This window comes from Canis lupus, chromosome 14 (genome assembly GCF_011100685.1).
Source record: "Canis lupus familiaris isolate Mischka breed German Shepherd chromosome 14, alternate assembly UU_Cfam_GSD_1.0, whole genome shotgun sequence".
Taxonomy (NCBI): domain Eukaryota; kingdom Metazoa; phylum Chordata; class Mammalia; order Carnivora; family Canidae; genus Canis; species Canis lupus.
This window is the reverse complement of record NC_049235.1, coordinates 23,510,136-23,531,248: the sequence shown is the minus strand read 5'-3', so window position 1 is coordinate 23,531,248 and position 21,113 is coordinate 23,510,136. Positions and strand designations below refer to the sequence as shown.

Here is a 21,113-nt window from a genome sequence, read left to right as displayed (position 1 = left end):
GGTCTGAAAGTCTTAATCAAGGTCGTGTTCTGTAGTGCCAATAAGCAAAGAAAAGAAACCACTCAACTCCATTTCTGTACCAAGTCTGAGTTTTTCAACTTCAATCTTTTGATACTCTTTGATACCTTGATAACTGTACTCCTAATCATATCTTGTTATATATGATCAGAGCACATGACCCAAATTTGGAATTATAATGGGTAAAAGTTATTAATAAATTATTCCTTTTGTCTCAGTAGCATAGAAAAATAGGCCACTTTTAAAAAGTATGTTAACTAAGAGAGTATGATATATATTCTACCCTGTGAAACATAGGTTGAACACACTTTAAAATAAAACCTTCTCTACAGATGGTAATTAGACTAACAAGAAGATAAAGAGCATGAGCAACACATCCAAAGATGTTAAATAATGATATTTAAAATATTTGGATATGACAATTTGTAGAAGGTATGGATAATGTCTGTTTTAATTAGCTGTATACAGGTACCACCTAGAAGAATTCTCTTGGCCACAGAAATGCAATTAGACCTTTCAGTGCTTGTTTAAACTTTGCATTTAAATACCAACATAATCTTCTGCTCAAAAATCACAATGCCAGCTTCAGCAGAGAAAATTATCATACATTTGTTAATAAAACTAAACTGTATGTAACTGGGTTGGCATTCTAAAGCATGTTAGATGATTTAGAAAAGGGAATTTGTATTTGGGCTGATTAATTTTTTTCTCCAAACCAATCCAAATTTATTTTTTACCAAATGACCCTGAAGTAAACAGTTTAGTCAAAGAAGTCAGCATTTAAGATGTGCCTCCAGGAAGGAAATATAATTATAACATGATAAACAGCAAGTTTCCCCATAATATCAAGGAAGACGTTAAGAATTATACCTAGTTAGATGTCCACTGCTTTCATCTTATAGGAGATAAACCAAGTTTCTAAGTCACTACCACTCATTATATTCAAAGTACCTAAAGTATTATGAAAAGAAGATCATGAATCCCTACTCTGTATGGAGAAAGTATCAGGAGCCAGTGCTTCCTCAGTAATTGTAGATAAAGGAATGTGAACCTTAGGGACTTTTCTCTTTCTCACACTCACTCACACACACACACACACACACACTCACATGTACATCCTTATCCATACTGTATAGACCTTAGGAATAAATATATTAGTTGGCCAGTTAATTTCCTGGTTCTTAGGTATACAGAGAAACTTTAAGTTAAAATCAGCATACAGTAATATACAATTATAAATAAAATCATAATCCACAGCATGAATCATATTTCTAGTCTAATTATGCTTTATTTATTTATTGCTTTGTCTTCCTGACATTAGTAATGGTAGAAGTTTCTGGGAAAGTTTTTCATGAAGGAAGAAATACTTCCTCCATGGAGCTGGTAAGAAACAGTTTGCTAGGAAACTCTAACTGAATAACTTCTTTTTATAAGGACCAATATTCTAGAAAAAGCCTTGGAATAGTTATCTAATTTAAAAGCATATCTTTCCACAGAGAAATGTGAGACATAAAATCATTAGTATATATGAGTTCTTTCCCTTTTGGGGGTTAGTTGAATACCACTTTTCTTGGAATCTTTAAATTAAAACTAAAAAGTGAATGGAAAGTATCTATTCATGCTAATTTGTAACAACTTCTTAGGATATTAGTTAATTCTGCTAAATGTCAGTAGAACATTTTATGCCGCAATGAGAAATTACACTATTCAGTAATATGTTTTTACAACCTCAGATGAACCTCAACCTTGTGTAACTGACTTCCTAAAAAGTTTGTGTAAATAACACTTTGGTAAATTGAATAATTTTACTTGCACATAAGTTAGACATTCTCTAAAGCAAATAACTATACCCAAATCCATTCTACAGTTAATTTTTTTAACATTATAATGAAGCACAAACTAATATGTAACTTACATTCTCCTTCCTTGGAGCTTAGTATAATCATGATCTTTATGAAAGACTATAAAAACACTTAGAATTTTAAGTGAAAAAGCCCACTGAATTTGGGGCATGATAACTTTAGTTTCTCTAAATTTAACAGCTTTAGAAGCTGATTCCATGGAGCCTCGACAGGGCAAAATTCACTTAAGAGAACTCTAAATGTAACTTAGAAACTCACTCTGTAGAAACATATTCTCCATCTTTCAAAATGTGGACTGTCCTAACATCATCCATCCCTGTTTCACCTATTTCTACCAGCAGGAGCACCCAGCTCCTATTTCACGTGAAGGTTTAAATCACTGTTTTTCTAACCTTTTGTATACTACCATTGAGTGGTAGGCCCTCAACGAAAATAAAAGCCATCACTTACCTAAACACTTAGGTATTTTAGAAAATAGCAACACAAATGTAATCTATTAATTTTCATCTTTGTCAGAGATTTATAAGACTGCATGTCATAATAATCACTGTTCAGTGATTTGAACACATATAGCTAAAAACAAATCTCTTATAAACCCTATGTAAAGGTAAAATAAGTGTTTGCTGTAGGGCCTTCTAAGCAACCAGCCTCCATGCTTGACACTGGAACACTATAAATGACAAGGTGCTATTTGGTGAAGCACACACATCCAACAAAATTGCCTGGAATACAGAGTAACAAGTACCAAGACAATGTTTAGATGAGAAATTCATAAATCAACTGTTAAAGGTTCTAGTATTGTTATATTAACTATGGGACTAATACAGTGAGTCTAATAAAACATTCCAGCTACCATACTATATATTTACTTTCTTTTACATTTTGAAGCACTTAATTCAAGAAGAGAATATTTTTAAATGACACAGCGAATATTAACAATAATTTATTTCATTACTTTTCCTGTGCCTTCCAGTTTTCTAAAATTCCTATATTTGGAACACCTGGGTGGTTCAGCAGTTGAGCATCTGCCTTCGGCTCAGGACATGATCCTGGGATCCAGGATCGAGTCCCATGTCAGGCTCTCTGCAAGGAGCCTGCTTCTCCCTCTGCCTATGTCTCTGCCTCTCTCTCTTTCTCTGTGTCTCTCATGAATAAATAAATCGTTAAAAATAAATAAATAAATAGATAGATAATTAAATTTCCTATATGCTATTTTAGATCATTTATTATAAGAATTTCTTCAATGTTCCATAAGCGACATAAAAAAAAAAAAAAAAGCCAATCCAGAATATACACTTCACCTAACATCTGTTTTACCGTGAGAGTAAGTGTAATACTTATTCCATTAAATGGGACTATCTGTAAAAAGATGTTATTTTTTGACCACTTGGCTTGGTACAAAGTAGAACACGGTAACTGTCTTAAAGATTAACTAATATAACCAAATGCTAATACTAAAGACTTTAATGCTAATAATTCTTTAGGATAAAAACTTTAATGAGTAGGTAAAAATGAAAACTAAATTCAGTAAAGAGTATAGTAAAGACAAATTAAGTCACTGTGAATTCAACTGAGATATTAATGGTAACAATCTGTGAAAAACTCCTTTTCCATTCTATTCTAGCTCAATAATAGCAGATATTTAGCCAAAACCAAGCTGTACTCATTTCAACAGTCTCACAAGATACCAATGTCCAGATATCACTACACATCATTACTACTTACTACTACATTTCTACCCAAGATGACACATCCAACAATAAAGTTCAGAATACTGAGAGGGTATCTGTGTATATTGTGTGAGGAGAAAGTGTCAATGACATCATCCTAGGCCAACTAGAGCAGAATATTATACATCAGACCTAAATATATTATGGGAGCCACAGACTGAAGCTCTCCTAGGCTTAATCTAATGAAAGAAAAACACATTTAAGTAGAATATTTGGTATTCAACCCAAAAGCTCAACTTAGAAAAGCGAGCAAAGGAACATACTTCATATGTGAAGCCGAAAGTTCAGAGAAAATAGTGGGTTAAAATCTTGGCAGATTTTAAATGAATTGACTTTGTTGAGAAATATGAATGTGAGCACATCAACTGCACCTAGAATATGTATTCTGTAAGGGTCAAACAGAGTTCCTCAAATAGTGTACAAATTCATCAAATATTTATTGTGCAAAAGAGGGAGAAATTCCATTAGTTTTACTCACCAACATACTGCCAACAACTAGTACGGTAACTGAAACAAACATTTCTTGAATGAATGAACAGTTATTATGGAAATTACATTAAAGCTTCACTAATCTCTGGCCATATGTTAACCAAAAAGCCAAAGAGTAATAAGCAAATGCCACTGATTAGAGGTTTGTTTTTATTTTTGTTTTTTAAATAATGGGTCATTCTGGTTTAAAAAAAATTTTTAAGCTATCTGATCAAAATATTGCAGAATATTGTAGCTTATTTCAGAAAACTGTATTTCTGAGCACAGTCTAACTCCTCACTTCTATGAAACTAATCAAACTGCATTTAGCAATGTTTGCTAACCTCTATTTAGTAAATGCTAGACAATTAAATAATCTAACTTACAGCTGATTCTTTTTCATGGCAATATATCAAATTGTCATAGAACTCTCAAATATATTGTGAATATATTTTGTTTACACACTACCAGCTCATATATAGAGCAATCTGTATTTCATTCTCTTTTTGTACCTTCATGGAAAGATCACTTCATAGGTATACATGAAAAAATACAATTTTTTTTTTTTTATGGCTAGACTCGATGTAACCCTGAGCAACTGAGCCCTGCTAGTTTTTAACATCTTCTAAGACAGAGCAATTACTTTACTAATTCAACTTATAAATTGATATATTTAATTAGAAAAGTTAGTAACAGAAGAACTGTCATGGAAAACTTCATCCATCACATACATTCAAAACTTTCAATATCGTAACAATAAAAATACAATTTCTAATGTTACCTATGAAAAAACTCATGTTCCACACTGACTATTCAAGACAGCTTACAATAAACACAAGTGACACTGGGAAAAAAAAAAAAAGCAAAGCACCACAGAAGAAATTATTAAAATGGAGCTCAGAATATCTTTTCTGGATATCAGCTAACCCAGGAAAGTGAAAGAGCCCAGGCAGTTTTAAGCTGAGAAGATAGTGGACCTTGCTGCTTTGCCATAAGAGTGATACATAAAAAGGTACCATTTTGAATGCTAAAATATCAAAGGATGGCAAGAGTAAGGAATGTTAGGGATGAATGGATCCTTATTAGAAATGTAAAGTTTAAATTGTCAAATACAAAAGACCTTCTTCTATCCAGATTTTGAGATTTCTTTTTTTGTGTGTGTGTGTGTTCAATTTACTAACATACAGAATAATCCCCAGTGCCCGTCACCCATTCACTCCCACCCCCCGCCCTCCTCCCCTTCTACCACCCCTAGTTCGTTTCCCAGAGTTAGCAGTCTTTACGTTCTGTCTCCCTTTCTGATATTTCCCACACATTTCTTCTCCCTTCCCTTATATTCCCTTTCACTATTATTTATATTCCCCAAATGAATGAGAACATATAATGTTTGTCCTTCTCCGACTGACTTACTTCACTCAGCATAATACCCTCCAGTTCCATCCACGTTGAAGCAAATGGTGGGTATTTGTCATTTCTAATAGCTGAGTAATATTCCATTGTATACATAAACCACATCTTCAGATTTTGAGATTTAAATATGAAAGGCAGTTTTTTAAAAAATGAAATCTAAAGTCTGCTTTAACACAGTGGTAGATCCTTTAAGGACCAAGATGAAGACTTACTAACGGCATAATAAACTTTTGAAATGCTGTGACATTCTTATATGCATACGTGAGGCCTGAATCATTGGGAATACTGCAGCTATTTTAGGTTCTAATGACCCTAGAGCCTACTCCCATTTAGCTTTCTCTTCACCCAACCCAACCCTCTAATGCTATTTTTGGCCTCTCTATGATTTAACTATATAAGCAATTGGATGACCCATTATGCATGCTTTCCTGTCCCATAATGAACCGGGTTCCAAAAGCAACTCTCAGCTAACTTCAAGTCGGGACTTAAGAGAGTTAAATGGACCATCTGGGCCCTATGTGCATGCTGCCTGACCTTGGGCAAATTACTTAACTTGTCAGGATGTCATTTACTCATCTGTGAAGAGAAATTATAAAAGTACTCTATATTAGGTTTCAATGAAGACTAGTGGCTGACATAAAAATGATCAATAAATGATCATTTTACTAGTAATTATCTAATCCATAGAACACAATCGTAATCAAAGCAATATGATACTGGCATTAAAAAAAAAAGAAAAAAAAAAAAAAACAGACACAGAGACCAATGGAATAGAACAGAAAGCCCAGAAATAAACTCATAGGTATATGGTCAACTAATCTTTGACAAAGGTGCCAATAATACACAATGTGAAAAGGACAACCTCTTCGAAAAATGGTGTTGGAAAAATGGATATACACATGCCAAACAAGGAAACCATATTATCTTACACCATATACAAAATTAACTCAAAATGATTAAAGCTTTAAAATAAGACCCGAAGTTGTAAACTCCTAGGAGAAAATAAAATAGGGAAAAACCTCCTTGCCATTGGTCTTGGCAATGACATTTTGGATATGGCACCAAAAGCAAAGCAACAAAAGCAAAAATAAATATGTGGGACCACATCAAACTAAAAAGCTGCTGCACAGCAAAGGGAAAAAAATCAACAAAATGAAAAAAGAAGCTATAAAATGGGAGAAAATATCTGTAAACCATACATTTGATAAGGGGTTAATATCTAAAATATATAAGGAACTCATACAATTCAATAGCAAAAACAACAACAAAAATCCAATTAAAAAATGGGCAAAGGAGTTGAACAGACATTTTTCCAAAGAAGAAATATAATAGCCAACAGGTACATGAAAGGTGCTCAACATCACTAATCATCAGGGAAATGCAAATTAGACCCACAATCAGATACCTACCACCTCACACCTGCTAGAATGGCTATTATCAAAAGGTAAGAGATAAAAAGTATTGGCAAGGATGTGGAGAAAAGGTAACGCCTGTATGCCATTGGTGGCAATGTAAATTTCTGGGAACAGAAAACGGTCTGTCTATGTAGAAAACCCAAAAGACTCCACAAAAAAAAAAAAAAAAAAGGAAGAACTGATACATGAATTCACCAAAGTGGCAGGATATAAAATCAATGTACCAAAATCTGTTGCTTTTTGGGGCAGCCCAGGTAGCTCAGTAGTTTAGGCGCTGCCTTCAGCCCAGGGCGTGATCCTGGAGACCCAGGACGGAGTCCCACGTCAGGCTCCCTGCAGGGAGCCTGCTTCTCCCTCAGCCTGTGTCTCTGCCTCTCTCTCTCTGTGTCTCTCGAGAATAAATAAATAAAATCTTTAAAAAAAAATCTATTGCTTTTCTATACACCAATAATGAAACAGCAAAAAGCGAAATCAAGGAATCAATCCCATCTACCATTGCACCAAAAACCGTAAGATCCTTAGGAATAAACATAACTAAACAGGTGAAAAATCTGTATGCTGAAAACTATAGAACACTTATGAAAGAAACGTAAGAAAACACAAAGAAATGGAAAAACATTCTATGCTCATGGACTGGAAAAACAAATATTGTTAAAATATCTATACTACCCAAAGCAATCTACACATTCAATGCAATGCTTATCAAAATAACAGCAGCATTTTTTACAGAGCTAGAACAGACAATTCTAAAATTTGTATGGAACTAGAAAAGATTGCATATAGCAAAGTAATGTTGAAAAAGAACAAATCTGGTGGGAATGCAAATTGGTGCAGCCACTCTGGGACACAGTATGGAGGTTCTTCAAAAAGTTAAAAGTAGAACTATACTACAACCCAGCAATTGCACTACTAGATATCTATCTAAAGGATACAAAAATACAAATTCAAAGGGGCACATGCACCTCAATGTTTATAGCAGCAATGTCCACAATAGCCAAAGTATGCAAAGAGCCCAAATGTCCATTGGCTGATGAATACACACACACACACACACACACAAAACCAGAATATTACTCAGCCATCAAAAAGAATGAAATCTTGCCATTTGCAATGAGGTAGATGGAACTAAGAGTGTATTGTGCTCAGTGAAAAAGGTCAGTCAGAGAAAGACAAAAACAATATTTCACTCATGTGGCATTTAAGAAACAAAATAGATGAACATAGGAGAAAGGAAATAAAAATTCAGGTAAAAACAGAGAGGGAGGCAAACCATAAGAGACTCTTAAAGATAGAGAAAAAACTCAGGTGTGCTGGAGGAGAAAGGAACAGGGGATGTGTTAAAAGGTGACAGGCATTAAGGAGGGCACTTGCGATGAGCACTGGGTGTTATATGTAAATAATGAATCACTAGATTCTACTCCTGAAAACTAATACTACACTATACGTTAACTAATTTGAATTTAAGTAAAATCTTGGAGAAAAAACACAGTATAGAGGTTCCTCAGAAAATTAAAAACAGAACTATCATATGACCCAGCAATCCTTCTTCTGGGTATATACATCCAAAGGAAATGAAATCAGTCCCTTAAAGAGATATCTGCCCTTCCACATTCATTGCGTTATTCACAATAGCCAAGATATGAGAATTACATAAATATCCATTGATGGAGAAATGGATAAAGAAAATATCACATTCATACACACACACACATATACACACACACAAATATTACATAGCCTTTTTAAAAAAAGAAAGAAATCCTGCTACTGGTGACACAGATGAACCTGAACACTGTACTACACAGAAAAACAAATACTGTATGATCTCACTTACATGTGGAATCTAAAAAAAGTCAAATTTATAGCAGCAGAGAGTAGAGTGGTGGTTTCTAGGGGCTTGCGGGTGAGAGAAATAGGAAGATACAGGTCAAGGTACAAGCTTTCAATTACAAGACGACTAAATTCTGGGTGAATAATGAGGAATAATGTACAGCATGGTGACTCTAATAATAATGTATACTTGAAATTTGCCAAGAGGAGATCTTAAATGTTCTCATCACACAGCAAAACAAAAGGTAACTATCTGAGGTGATGGATGTTATTAATTAGCTTGACTGTGGTGACCACTTCACAATGTACACCTAGATAAAATCATCATACTGTACACCTTAAATATACACAATTTTTATTTCTGTTATACCTCAAAAAAGCTGGGGGGGGGGAATATTTTAAAAAATTACCTAGTTTAATAAACTTACTTTCCCTTTCAGTAGAATTTTTTTCTCTACCTAAACCAAAATCTTAAAAATCCCACCTCTCACTGTAAAGATAGAAAAAACAAGATACCAAGAGATAGTGATTTGCTGTAGGTCAAATGTTAAAACTAGAAATAGAACCCAAGTCTCTTAGCTATGAATCTAGTATTTTCCAGTATACCTTCTTGTTTCTGAGACTCTTTTATAGTACTATTTAGAAAATAAGTTTGCCCTTAATGGGATAATTCTGAAAAAAAAAAAAAAAGAGCTAAATTATTCTATTACGGAATAATGTGGCCACACATTGCTTCATTCCACCTTCATCAGAAAAAAAGACAATCCTAAGGCACGTGGGTGGCTCAGTCAGTTAAGCATCTATCTGACTCTTATCTGACTCTTGATTTCATCTCAGGGTCTTAAGACTGAGCCCCACATCAGGGTCCACATCGAACATGGAACCTGCCTAAAGTTCTCTCTCTCTCTCTCTCTCTCTCTCTCTCTCTAAAAATAAGACAATCCCAAAAGCAAATTTAGAGAATCGGTTATAGGGCAACTCTAGTTGTCAGTTAATGCTCAATCTTATATTCAATACTATCTGTAATCATCATTTTGTTAGGTATGTAAATATTGATAAAGCTAAATAAGCCACAAAAGAGTTCACTTATGTTGTTTGTTCTGCTTAAGAAAACTGCATAATACCTTTAGAAAAAGGTTCCATCAAATAATTTAGTAATCTAAATGTTAAAATTAGCTATATGGACTATCCACAAAAGTTATCCCTGTAGTCATACTGAGTAAATAAGGAGTCATTACTGTCAGTAGGTGGTTGGTATCTGATTTTTAGTAACACCAGGCAGCAAGTTGTAGCAGTTTACGAAACACATTCAGATGTTTAGTAGATTTCTTGATTCTAATGACTTGTAAGACAATTTTGGACACTGACCTTGCCACACAATAATGGGTTTTACTGGTTGCTTTCATTCATCCTTATTTTTGGTGAGCCATCATTAAGGTGCACCACGGTGGCATTTCGTTAAGTTACAAACATTCACAGTTCAAACCCACAAATTGCAGTGATAACGTGTTAGCTCTTGGGAGGACTGAATTAACTAGTACCAGTTGCTGAGACAATCACTTGAGACTAGTCTCTGCTTAGTGATACCTGCAGCATTCATTAGTTCACCACCATGTGCAACTAACTTTTAATATTCGTGGAGAAAAGTACTTTGCACTATGATTCAAGGACAGCACAAATCTGAGGTGGGAGGAGGGCCAGAAACAGTCAAGTTCACATCCCTGAGCCCTCAGGAAGAAGGATTTCTCACTCTCTTGCTCTCTCTCACAGACACTTAAAGACTTTTCTATTAAGAACAAATGGAGAAATATGACCGATCCATGTATACATTCATTCTAGTTACATTCACCATCCTGTCTTACATGTTTAGACATTCTGAAAATGTCAAAGCACATCCTAGCATAAGAGTGCTGTAAAAACAACAGAAAACCTATTCTTTAGTAATTCTTTTAGCTCAGAAATCACAGCTGGTCACCAACTTCAGAGTCGTTCTGAGTTAGGAGCAACAGGATAGTACTGTTGAATAAACACTAGATCTGAAATCAGAAGATTTGCACTTCAAATGCACTTTCTTGATAAATGAATATACGCATTGCCTAGTATATAATAAACACTAAAACGCTTTCTTCCTTTCTACCTACCTACAGCTAAAGACACATCATAATACAGGGGAAGGTACTCAGGTATTCATGGACTTACCTTCTCCTGTTACATTCATTTGAAGTAAACAACACTGCTTAAAGAAAGGTATCTGCCATGTTTGTCCCTACTAAGTGCATATACTAGAGAAATATTTTTCTCTGCAATTGTTCATAATGTAAATAAAATCTTTTCTTCAGAATTACTACAAATCTGTTTTGCAGAATAAGCACAAATCTTATTCTTTTAGAATCATTTGGATGACGGGTGGAATAGGGTCAGTTTAAGGGGTCCAGATAAAGGGCAGAAGGAAATGGAGGTAACTTCTGGCTCTTCCATCAGTTCCTAAGGCTTTCCAAATTAATAGATGAGTAGTGTTCTCTTTACTCCACTTTTGGTAAACTCAATTAAAAGACTATCGGTCTCAAATTCAACCTCTTGCTAAAATACAAAGTACAAAGGACAGAAACAGCATCGGTGATTTGCTTTATCATTTAATAACAAAATTATATACTGAAGACAAAAGATAACAGCACCAGGCACAGGTGCTATGGAAAAGCCTATCTTGGTGGCAGTGTCTGGCAATTTTTAGCACTGGAGAAAAGAGTGAACTAAAATGAAGAATATCATGGTCATTAGCATTTATTCTTTGGCAGACTATTAGCTCACTACATGTGAAAGTTTTGGTAAAGTAGACTTTTAGAAATTTGTTTAAATTTCAGACATAGGAAAAGCCTTCTCCTATTAGCCATTTATTGAACATTGCCATTTATTTCCATTGTTATGCATTGCCATGGAGCCCAATTATTTCTTTGTTTCCTTGTTCACATTTAGTCTGCATTTATCACAAATAAAAAAAAAAAAGACCACAAGGATGTCATTACCCTTCAGCATTTCCCAATGCATAAATCCTAATTTGCATCAAATCCTTGAAGAAATGTAGACTGCAGTGAAAGACATGTCCTTCTGTAAAAAGTACTGTAAATAATGAAATAATTTTTAGCTCAATATATACACACAAAACTATATATAGAGTTAAACTGACAAAGGTGCTTTTATGTATCTTAGGTGTATGATATTCAATAGGCTTAGCATACCTTATTTGAGAATACAATCTTTAAACGTAAGACAGTTAAGAATAACTTATATAAATTCACTTTTCTATTGAATTCACTGAACTAGAAATCTTATGCACCATAACTGATGGGAAAAGCTAAATAATCAATGCCGCTGATACTTAGTGTAGTTCTCAAAGGCCTATAACCTTTCCCAAAAATCAGTATTTGAAACCTGCCATTTTAGGAAAAAACAAAACAAAACAAAAACCCCCACAACTTTTAACTATTTTTACTCAAGTATAGGAAAGCTTTGAAACAAGGTCCTCTAAGCACTCTAAGAAAATTAACTTTAAAAGAGGGGGGCCATTAGAAGGACCTTAATTTCTAAGAATATCAGCCTGAGAAGTAACTTTATATGAAGACAATGCCTAAGTATCTCTAAAAAGTAAGGGGGAGAAAAAAGTAATTAAAAATGTTGCATTCTACAGACTGGGCATAGCACAAAAATGACTCAAAGAGGGAAATTTAATGAAAAGATTAAAAAACTGAAAGCAAATTAATTGATTAAAACACAAAGACATACACGCACACTACATGAAGTCATTCAACATTACATGCTGGCTGGCTTTGTATTTTCTTTTAAAATGTAATCATAACTTTTTAATGTATAAAACAATAAAGCTCTCAATAATAATCATGAAAAAATCTAATCAAATTTCACTCTAGAGTCAGTAACCTGCTAGCACATTAGGCCTAAATAAATGTTATGTTAAATCAGGAATCAACGCATGCTATTTTCCATAAAAGGAGCCATATAAATTACAAGCTCTTCCATGTTTTTTTAAACTAGATTTAGTACACTTAAGAATAAGCAGTATTCTCCATCCGGAGTACTCTAAAGCAGTTGCATTAGAATTTGTAATTCATCTTTTAGAATTTGTAATTCATCCTAATGTTCAATCTTTACCAAAAAAAACCACAAAAGGATTTGCAGTTGCTACTTACTATCTTAGCTTACACAGTAAAATTGTGAGCATTTGTAATGTTTCTAAATCCATAGGTTTTGCTCTGAGGTTTCAGAAAGAAGCAACTTTATTTTCTTTTGGATATTACTCATGATTTGGGGATTATTAATTTTTAACACTAACATCCTGTTATATTCTCATTTGAGTTGTTCTATTTATCTCAAAGGTAGACTTTATGTATTACCATTACAAAAAAATAACTATTTGCATAATACTTTATGATTTTACATCTATTACAAACACATCACAGGGAGTCTGAGGATGCATTCAGCAGCTTGTCATTCACCACTTCAAGACCCTTCAGAACCAAACAAGGGGGAGGGTGACATTTTGCTAATGGCAGAAGTAAAGAAATGAATATAAATAACAAACCTTGAAGTTTTAAAAATACAAAAGAAATTTTAAAAATACAAACAAAAGTATGATCCACATGCATAAACAAGATAGTTTTAATTTGTAAAAGTTCATATCCTTATACAGAGCAAGGTAAAGATTTATGTATCTTCTGTTATGATACCCTTTAAAATCATCTAAAATTGTGCTACAAAAATAAATTGCCATCTTGTTGAATTTTATAAATTATTAAAATTTGATTGCATCTTTACAAAAATCAGCTTTTCCTCAGCTTTGTGAAATAATCAGAGTGTCATTTCTTTATTACTACAGCCATAACCCTATAAATATACATATTAAGAATGTTTAAGAGGGAAATAATAACCTAACATGTTTGGAAATCATGTTGTTTCATTACTTCTTCTTGGTAAAACAGTTACAAAGAAAAGTGTTTAAAGCTTCTGTATTTTCTTCCATAACCACCAGTCCAGATTTAAAAAAATACTGAATGCTCAGTTATGTCACCTCCAGCCCAAATGCTCATAGCACTTGAAGCTTTTTGTAAACAATATGCCTCTATACTAAATACATATCCCTTGAGCCACCATCCACTTAATTTAACATTTTTAAATGTAGTTTTAAATGCAGCATAACACCTCTTACACACACACACACACACACACAGAGAAGTGTGCAGAAAAGGAGGTGGAGAGCAAGAAATGGAGCACGTTGTTGTTTTTCATTCATGCAGTATAGTGATGTCAGTGTCTGCAGCAGCAGCAGCAGCAACAGCGGCGGCAGCAGGAGCCTTGACCTGTGGAGGCTAAAATCCACTGAAGTCAGAACCTTGCAGAATTTAAAAGAAACTGAGTAGATAATGTTTGAAAGATTGTTCAACTGTTCATAGCGCAGATTTTAAATGGCCAGCTAAACAGAGTAGATTAGTTGCACAGTTTTAATTTGGGTAGAGAGTGGCAAGGCAGGATGTGGAGAAGTAACATAAAGGTAATATAATCAGGGAACTGGGGGCTGAAGAGCCTGCATTCAAAATCCCTTAAATGTAGGAAACTGACAAAGCACCTGGTGTTAAAAACAGCAGAAAAGCCTCTTCTATTCCCAATACAAGCTCTCTGGTGATGCAAATCTGTCTGCTGCACAACCAGACTCAGAAAAGTGTTTTCATCGTGATTACATTAAAATTGCATTTAACTCGGATACGCCACACTACAACAAAGAGGATAGCTTAAGCCTGATCACAAATTTCATTAAAACTACTTTATGATGGACCATGTAATTCTTCAGCAATTAAGGCTTTTGAAGGATACAGAAAAACAAGTTGTACTAGGATGTGTTGTAAGATGTTAGTGTTTATCAACAAAAGGGGAGGAGGCACTGGATGGCCATTAAATTGTTGCAGCAACTACTCTTACTCTGCCCACAAAACCCTGTGTACACAGTCTGAAATGGTTATTTTATGGCTGTTACATTAGTCCCTAAAAGAAAATCCCAAAACTCAATCTATGTACTGTTGAAGCTAAATCACTGAAAAATTTCTCTTAACTGCTGCCTTCTATTCATTCCTTTACCTCTCATTTCATATAGCTCCAGAAAATGTGCATGGGAGCTGCATATGGCATTAATCTGTTAGAAAATGGTGGCCTTTTCTATAAAATACAGCCAAAGATGTTGTGTTCGGTTGTGGTCATTATTAGGGCGATCACGTTGTTTTCATTCATTCATTCAGGATTTGCTGGAGGATGTCAGTTTCTGCAGCAGCTGGCCTGACCTGGGGGAGGAGTGGGGGAGCAAATTCCTCCTGGTGCATACAGATTACAGGAGGTATTTCTTGGTGCTCCTGTACACATACCATTGCACTACATCCTACTCTGCCACACCATCAAGTGGTCTGAAAACAAGTGCCTTAGCAACATGCTAATTTATCAGCCAGAAATATTTTTTTTACAAAAACAAAAACCAGCCAAACTGCAATCCATCATAACACAATCACTTTTCTCTAAGTCTTTAGTTTAAAAACAAAACCCCATTAAAAAAATTTCCACATACCACATAAACGTACAGAGAGCTCCACAGTGTTTCCCTTCCAAGCAGAGAGTTTTCCACTCGGTATGATCAGTTGTCTCCACAATGCTGCTGCAGGAGCAGCAGCAGCAGCAGCAGCATCTGTAGCTCTAGCCTGGCATCTAATTATATTAGCTACTCCACTCTCCCTTATGAGCTTTAAGTCCCTGTTTTGGCTAATCTTCCTTTTCTCCCCCAGGACTCAACTAGATCATGCACTGTGTCCCTAGACATAAACAAAACCAAACCAAAACACAAAACATTAAGGGAAGCCGACAGCATCCACTAGCTCACCATTACCTTTGACACCTAACAAAAAAGAAACTTGAGATCCTTTAACAGCTCAACTGAACTGTTAAGTGTACTTAAAAATGGAAGGAAAAAGTGAGCACACTCCACAAATAGGTCTTTAGAAATTTACCATGAAAATCCCGAGTTGGGCATAGACGATTTCCAGGGAAGTACTGCTGTGATGCATATGACTATATAAAGTAGAGAAAAGAGGGAGACCAAAAAAAAAAAAAAAAGAAAAATCCCCACCATCCAACCACCACCACCACCACCACACTATACAACACACTTCAACTGCACATTCACAACTGTCTCCCCTACACACCCAACAGATCACCCTTCCAAAAGAGAAATATATTCATACAGATCCCAGTAGTCTCAGGGACACTGCGAGGAACTTCGCAGGAAAGCACAAAGAGGCTGCAGATTACCACCCGCTACCTTCTCGGGCTGCCAGAGTTTGGGTGCGTGTGTTTTTAAGTGTTTTGCCCAGCTCCTCCTTCCCCCGCGACCAACAGCACACACGTACGTGAGTGAGCTAATCAGCTCACAAACTGGAAGGAAAAAAAAAAAAAAAACCTTTCGATGCAGGCGAGTGATGGAAGATAAAATCTGAGGGGCGGCATGTGGGTCAAGTAAAAGTTGCTCTGCAGTTCGCTCCTCCGAGCCCCGCAGCCCCGCGGCGACCGCAGGGAGGTGAGGTTCCCAAAGCCACTTTCACACCTTCGGTAATGCACTAGCAAAGAGAAGCCCGGAGAGGCTGGAGTTTCCACGGACCGAACCGTCGGGGAAGCCGCCGCCCGGGAGGACGGAAGGGTTGGGCTCGCTACCTCTGCACACGGGCGAGCCGGGGCTCCGTCTCTCAGGTGAGGTGCTCCTCCGCTGGCTCTCGGGGGACCGTCTCGGGCGGCCCTTGGCCCGCGGCGCCGGCTCGGTCGGGGCCGCGGCCGGCGGCGGCGTAGGGCTGGGCGGGCTGGGGCCGCGGGCCGCGCCGGGCCCCGGGAGGCTGCCCAGCGAGGCGGCGGCGGCGGCGGCGGCGGCGGGCGGGCGCGTGGGGCTGTGCTGGCTGCCGCGCAGGAGCTGGTAGGGCACCGTGGCGCGGATGGGCTGCAGCAGCCGGCCGGCTCCCGCAGCCGGGGCGCACCCCACGCCGCCGCCGCCGCCGCCGCCGCCGCCGCCGCCCGCACCGCTCCCGCTGCCGGCCGAGGGGGCGGCGGGCGGGGAGCCCGCGGCGCTGCGCCGCATCCTCTGCGGCGGGGGGTGAGGGGTCTGAGAGGAACTGGAGGAGGAGGAGGCAGTGGACATGGTGGCTCCCAGGCCCGGGACGCCGCCGCCGACACCGAGGCGCGGAGCGGGAGGCGCGCGAGCGTGTGGGAGCCGGCGCGGCAGTGCGTGCGAGTGTGTAAGGGGGAGGGGCGCGGGGGCCGGAGGAGGAGTCTCCCGCTCCCCTTCCCAACGCGCACCCCCGCCGCCTCCGAGCCTCGGCGCCGCGGCGAGGGGGAGGGGAAGGCTGCGACAACAAACGCCAACGGCCCCAACCGCCGCGCCGGGCTCCGGAGGCGGTCACGGCCGGGCCCGCGAGGAGCGCGGAGCCGGAGCCGCCGCCGCCGCCGCCGCCGCCGCCGCCCCGGGCATCGCGCTGACAGGGGAGAGGGACCACAGTCCGGCTCACGCCGCCTCAGGGGCCGCTCGCCGCCTCGCAGGGCTGCGCGCGCGGGAGCGCCCGCCAACTGCAGGGAGGGCCCAGACCCCTGCCTCTGGGGACCGGGGCAGGACGAAAGGGCCTGGAGGGGTCTCGCTCCCCGCGGATCCCGCGCCACCGCAAACGCCGCCGCCGCCGCCTCCGCCCGCTCCTCACTCCAAACGGCAACTGATTCCCCACCCGCGCCCCGCCCCCGGCACCGCCTCCCGGCGCCCGGACCCGGCAGCGGCCGCAACGAGCACTCCCATTGGCTCCGCCGCGCTCCACCAGCTCTCGAGTGGTTGGCCGCGGCGTAGGAGTGAGGGGAGCCGTGACCAATGAGAGTGGTGCATGCTACCTTGGGGGCGGGGCGTGACGGAGTAGAGGCGTGGGGAGGGGGCCAGCAGTGCGCCGCAGGGAGAGGCGTGAGAGTTGACAGCCTTTGAGGCGAGGGCAGCAGTTTGGGCTGCCCTCGGAAAGTGCGTCCGTGTGTGTCCTGCGCGTGCCCCGACACCCACAGACACACACACTCTGGGGTGAGCCAGTTGCGAGGGCTCCACCCTCCTGCGCCGATTGTGCAACTTGAGACCGACGACCCTGCTTTAACTTTGCAAGTACACCTGCTCTTTTGGGACGTTTTAGAGGTGGAACCAGAAGAACCCATCCCTTCCCCTCTAGCTTCAGTAACCTGAGTTTTCGTGGCTTAGTGGGCTGATTGATCAAAAGAACTTCAGGGCATCAAAAGCAAAGTCTAGAAGCTGGATCGAACGCCGGGCCAATGCTCTTTATGAAAGTCTACCCTTAACGTTTGTAGTTACGCAGTGAAAAGAGAAGCAAATCTTACATTCCAAGACAATAGCGGAATTGCAAGGGTCAACAATGAATTGTACATCCTTACACCATCAATTGGTTATATTCATGGAGGGCACCCCGTTGCCTTTCCCCAGAAGCAGATGGCCTCTTGGGAGAAATAAATACCAGACTTAATGTAACAGTCCACTGTGGTAAATTTAGTTTCTATTCTGCAGTGAAACTGGAGAGATACAACGATTTTTGGATGCCTATCAAAAACCTAAGTTTACCCCTATAGCAGACCAAGGTTATAAACCTTATGCGGGAACAATTAAATTAAAGGTATACATCAGATTCTCTCCATTAATTTCCATGAGATTAAAAAAGAGAGAGACAGAGATGGAGAGAGAAGGGGGTTATCAAATCGGTCTGCTCTTGGTGTCCGCCCACACTGACAAGCTTCCTGTGATTTTAGACACTATGTTCAGGGGTTAGTTTCACTTAGAGGAGCCATCCGTCTCTGTTTCCTTGTGCTCTCAGACCAAAAAGCATACTAGCTTCTGTGAAAAGTAGATGAAACCCAATTAAAAAAAAAAATACAGGAATTGCATCCAGTACTTCCCATTAAGACCGGTGGTAGTTCCTCACTCTATCAAACACTAGAATAATAGCTAACATTTAATGAACGTTCATCACATGCCAGCCACTGGCCTAAGAATGTTTTATGTGTTATGTCATTTAGTTCTCCTATAATCTGCAAGGTGGATACTATTATTATCCCCATGACATTCTCCACTATAGCACAAAAAAGCTAAAAGTCTTGTCTGAGATTACTCAGCTAGTAAGTAGGGAGCTAAGAATCCAACTTAGGTAAACTAACTTGAATCTATAAGCCCTCTATCCTAGCACATCACAGCATAAAGCTGTGGAGTATACGATTGGTAGAGAATTTACAAACAGTTCACAAATCTCCTGTATGAGATAAGTTCCCACTAGTTCAAAAGAAATTTTACAAGTGAAGATAGCCTACTACGTATGCTTTTCTTTCCACAATAACATATATTTTAATTATACATAGAGCAAAAACTTTATTCTTTCAAATTTGGTGTAATTGATCTATTGTGTTAGTTTTTCCACCTAAAAGACTTCATTAATTAGGAAATTGCATTCTTTCATGAGGGAAAAAGTAAGTAGCTTCTTTGCTGTGACTTTTTTAGCATATCAGAAACAAAAACTTTAACAGATCAAAATATGTGAAATAAAGAAAAAGGCCAGTAAATTACTAAGTTTTGATTTGATTACAGCATAGTTTCATTATAGAAATATCCTCTCTGGCCTCTCCTAAATATAAGTATGGAACAACCTCAACACATTAGATTACAATAATTCTAAATTTATACCAAGCCACAGTCATAATGATCAATACTTGATTTGGATCTAAAACCGCATACCTAGCCATATTTTAAAGGTTTTCGGTGTATGTTCAAATTCTACCATAGCCAATTAAATCAGTCATCTAAAGCAAATCTAAATGACCCACACAGAGAACTACTAATGTCCTAAAATCCTATTTTTAGTTACTTATAAGTCATCATGACCTGTTTAGATGTTCAATCAGCTTCTCTTTGCTAAAGAAATCTTGGTTGTCTCTTAAGCCTTTATTCTCATGTAAGTACTGATCTTCCTGTGTAAGGAGTTCAGTCTCCAAACAAATCAAAGGTGGGCTAAAATAAACTAAACCTGCTTTCAAATGTCTTTGTGTTGAGTTCTTAATAATGCTTTATCCTCATCAAGGCTGAGAGTAGGCTCCTAGGGCATCACAGAAGCTTTAGGAAAATGTTCTCCTCAGTAAATTAGAAAATCCTGAGAAGGAGGTGTGGCTAGCTTGAGTAGCAGAGCACTGTTACACCACTGTGTTAGCTAGAATAGAATGGCCCAGGGCATGGGATGCCTGAGTGGCTCAGCGTTGAGCGTCTGCTGTTCTCTCAGGGCATGATCCTGGGATCCAGGATTGAATCCCACATTGGGCTCCCTGCATGGAGCCTGCTTCTCCCTCTGCCTATGTCTCTTCCTCTCTCTGTGTGTCTCTTGTTAATAAATAAAATCCAAAAAAAAAAAAAAAGGTCCAGGGCAGATTATTTCTATTGGTTGAATATAAGTGGGACAATCTCTGGAAATTCTATATGAGACTTAATGTTAGTAATGACCTCCTTACTATGTTGCCCTGACTAGAAGAAAATAACATTGAAAAAACAGTTCGATGGCACGGGAGCCACCTTTGCTCTCAGTAGCCTTATGTCTTGGCTGTCTGTGGGACAGAAATTACCATTAGCTCATTTGAGGTAAAGTTCTAGTATATTATCTTCTTCGTTCATATATAGTAATGGACATGTTTTAGGTTAAATTAAAACTTGGAATCAATGACTACATATGATTAATATCCGGCCCCATGTAGAGAGAAAATGAGGTAAAGGAGCATCGGGCCTACAGAGCAATCAAACCTCTCTTTTCTGGTTTCATCCAGGTTTGCCAGGCTGCATGTCCAAGATTCATCCAAATCTAAGAGGCAGTCCAGGCTGTCAGTATTAGCAATGAGGTCATGGCTGAGAAAGAACACTAAACAGATCTGCACTGATGTTCATCTTAAGCTGATTAAACTCTGTTGTAGGTAGATTCTTTATAGCAACAACAAAAAAAGCCTTGCCTGAATTTTTGTCCCTGGCAGATGCTTACAATAAAAATCCTTACTGCTTGTGACAGCCTGCGTGCGCCTTTGCACTGGGTGCTGCTCCCTCTGCCTGAAAAGTTCTTGCCCCAGATATTCACATGGTTTGCTCCCTAATTTCCACCAGCTCTTTACTCAGAAGTCATCACCTTCATGATGAGAGCTTTTCTGAAAACCCTTTAAAAATTGCAAACACCCCTACGCATTTCCTAATCTGTATCCTACTTTTTTCCCCCAGAAAGCCTATCACAATCCAA

General features: G+C 38.8%; 1 protein-coding gene and 2 long non-coding RNA genes across 7 annotated transcripts in view; 1 reads left to right on the top strand and 2 right to left on the bottom strand.

The window, feature by feature from the left end:
• GLCCI1 (glucocorticoid induced 1) overlaps positions 1-17,036 on the bottom strand; it is a 100,318-nt gene extending 83,282 nt beyond the window's left edge. The window contains exon 1 of one of the 2 annotated variants that reach the window (XM_038556906.1): positions 16,489-17,036. In XM_038556906.1, the coding sequence (XP_038412834.1) occupies positions 16,489-16,963 (475 nt within the window). In that variant the 5' untranslated portion in view covers positions 16,964-17,036. The remainder of the gene's footprint in view (positions 1-16,488) is intronic. The other variant, XM_038556907.1, reaches the window with a different exon arrangement.
• LOC119866248 lies at positions 13,376-16,011 on the bottom strand. The gene is made up of 2 exons (XR_005369452.1): positions 15,789-16,011; positions 13,376-14,111 (listed from the first exon to the last, which is right to left on the bottom strand). It is a non-coding gene; the product is annotated as an uncharacterized LOC119866248 (long non-coding RNA).
• LOC106559691 overlaps positions 16,060-21,113 on the top strand; it is a 104,708-nt gene continuing 99,654 nt past the window's right edge. The window contains exon 1 of one of the 4 annotated variants that reach the window (XR_005369445.1): positions 16,060-16,524. This is a non-coding gene — a long non-coding RNA (uncharacterized LOC106559691). The remainder of the gene's footprint in view (positions 16,525-21,113) is intronic. The other 3 variants (XR_005369449.1, XR_005369446.1, XR_005369444.1) reach the window with 3 other exon arrangements.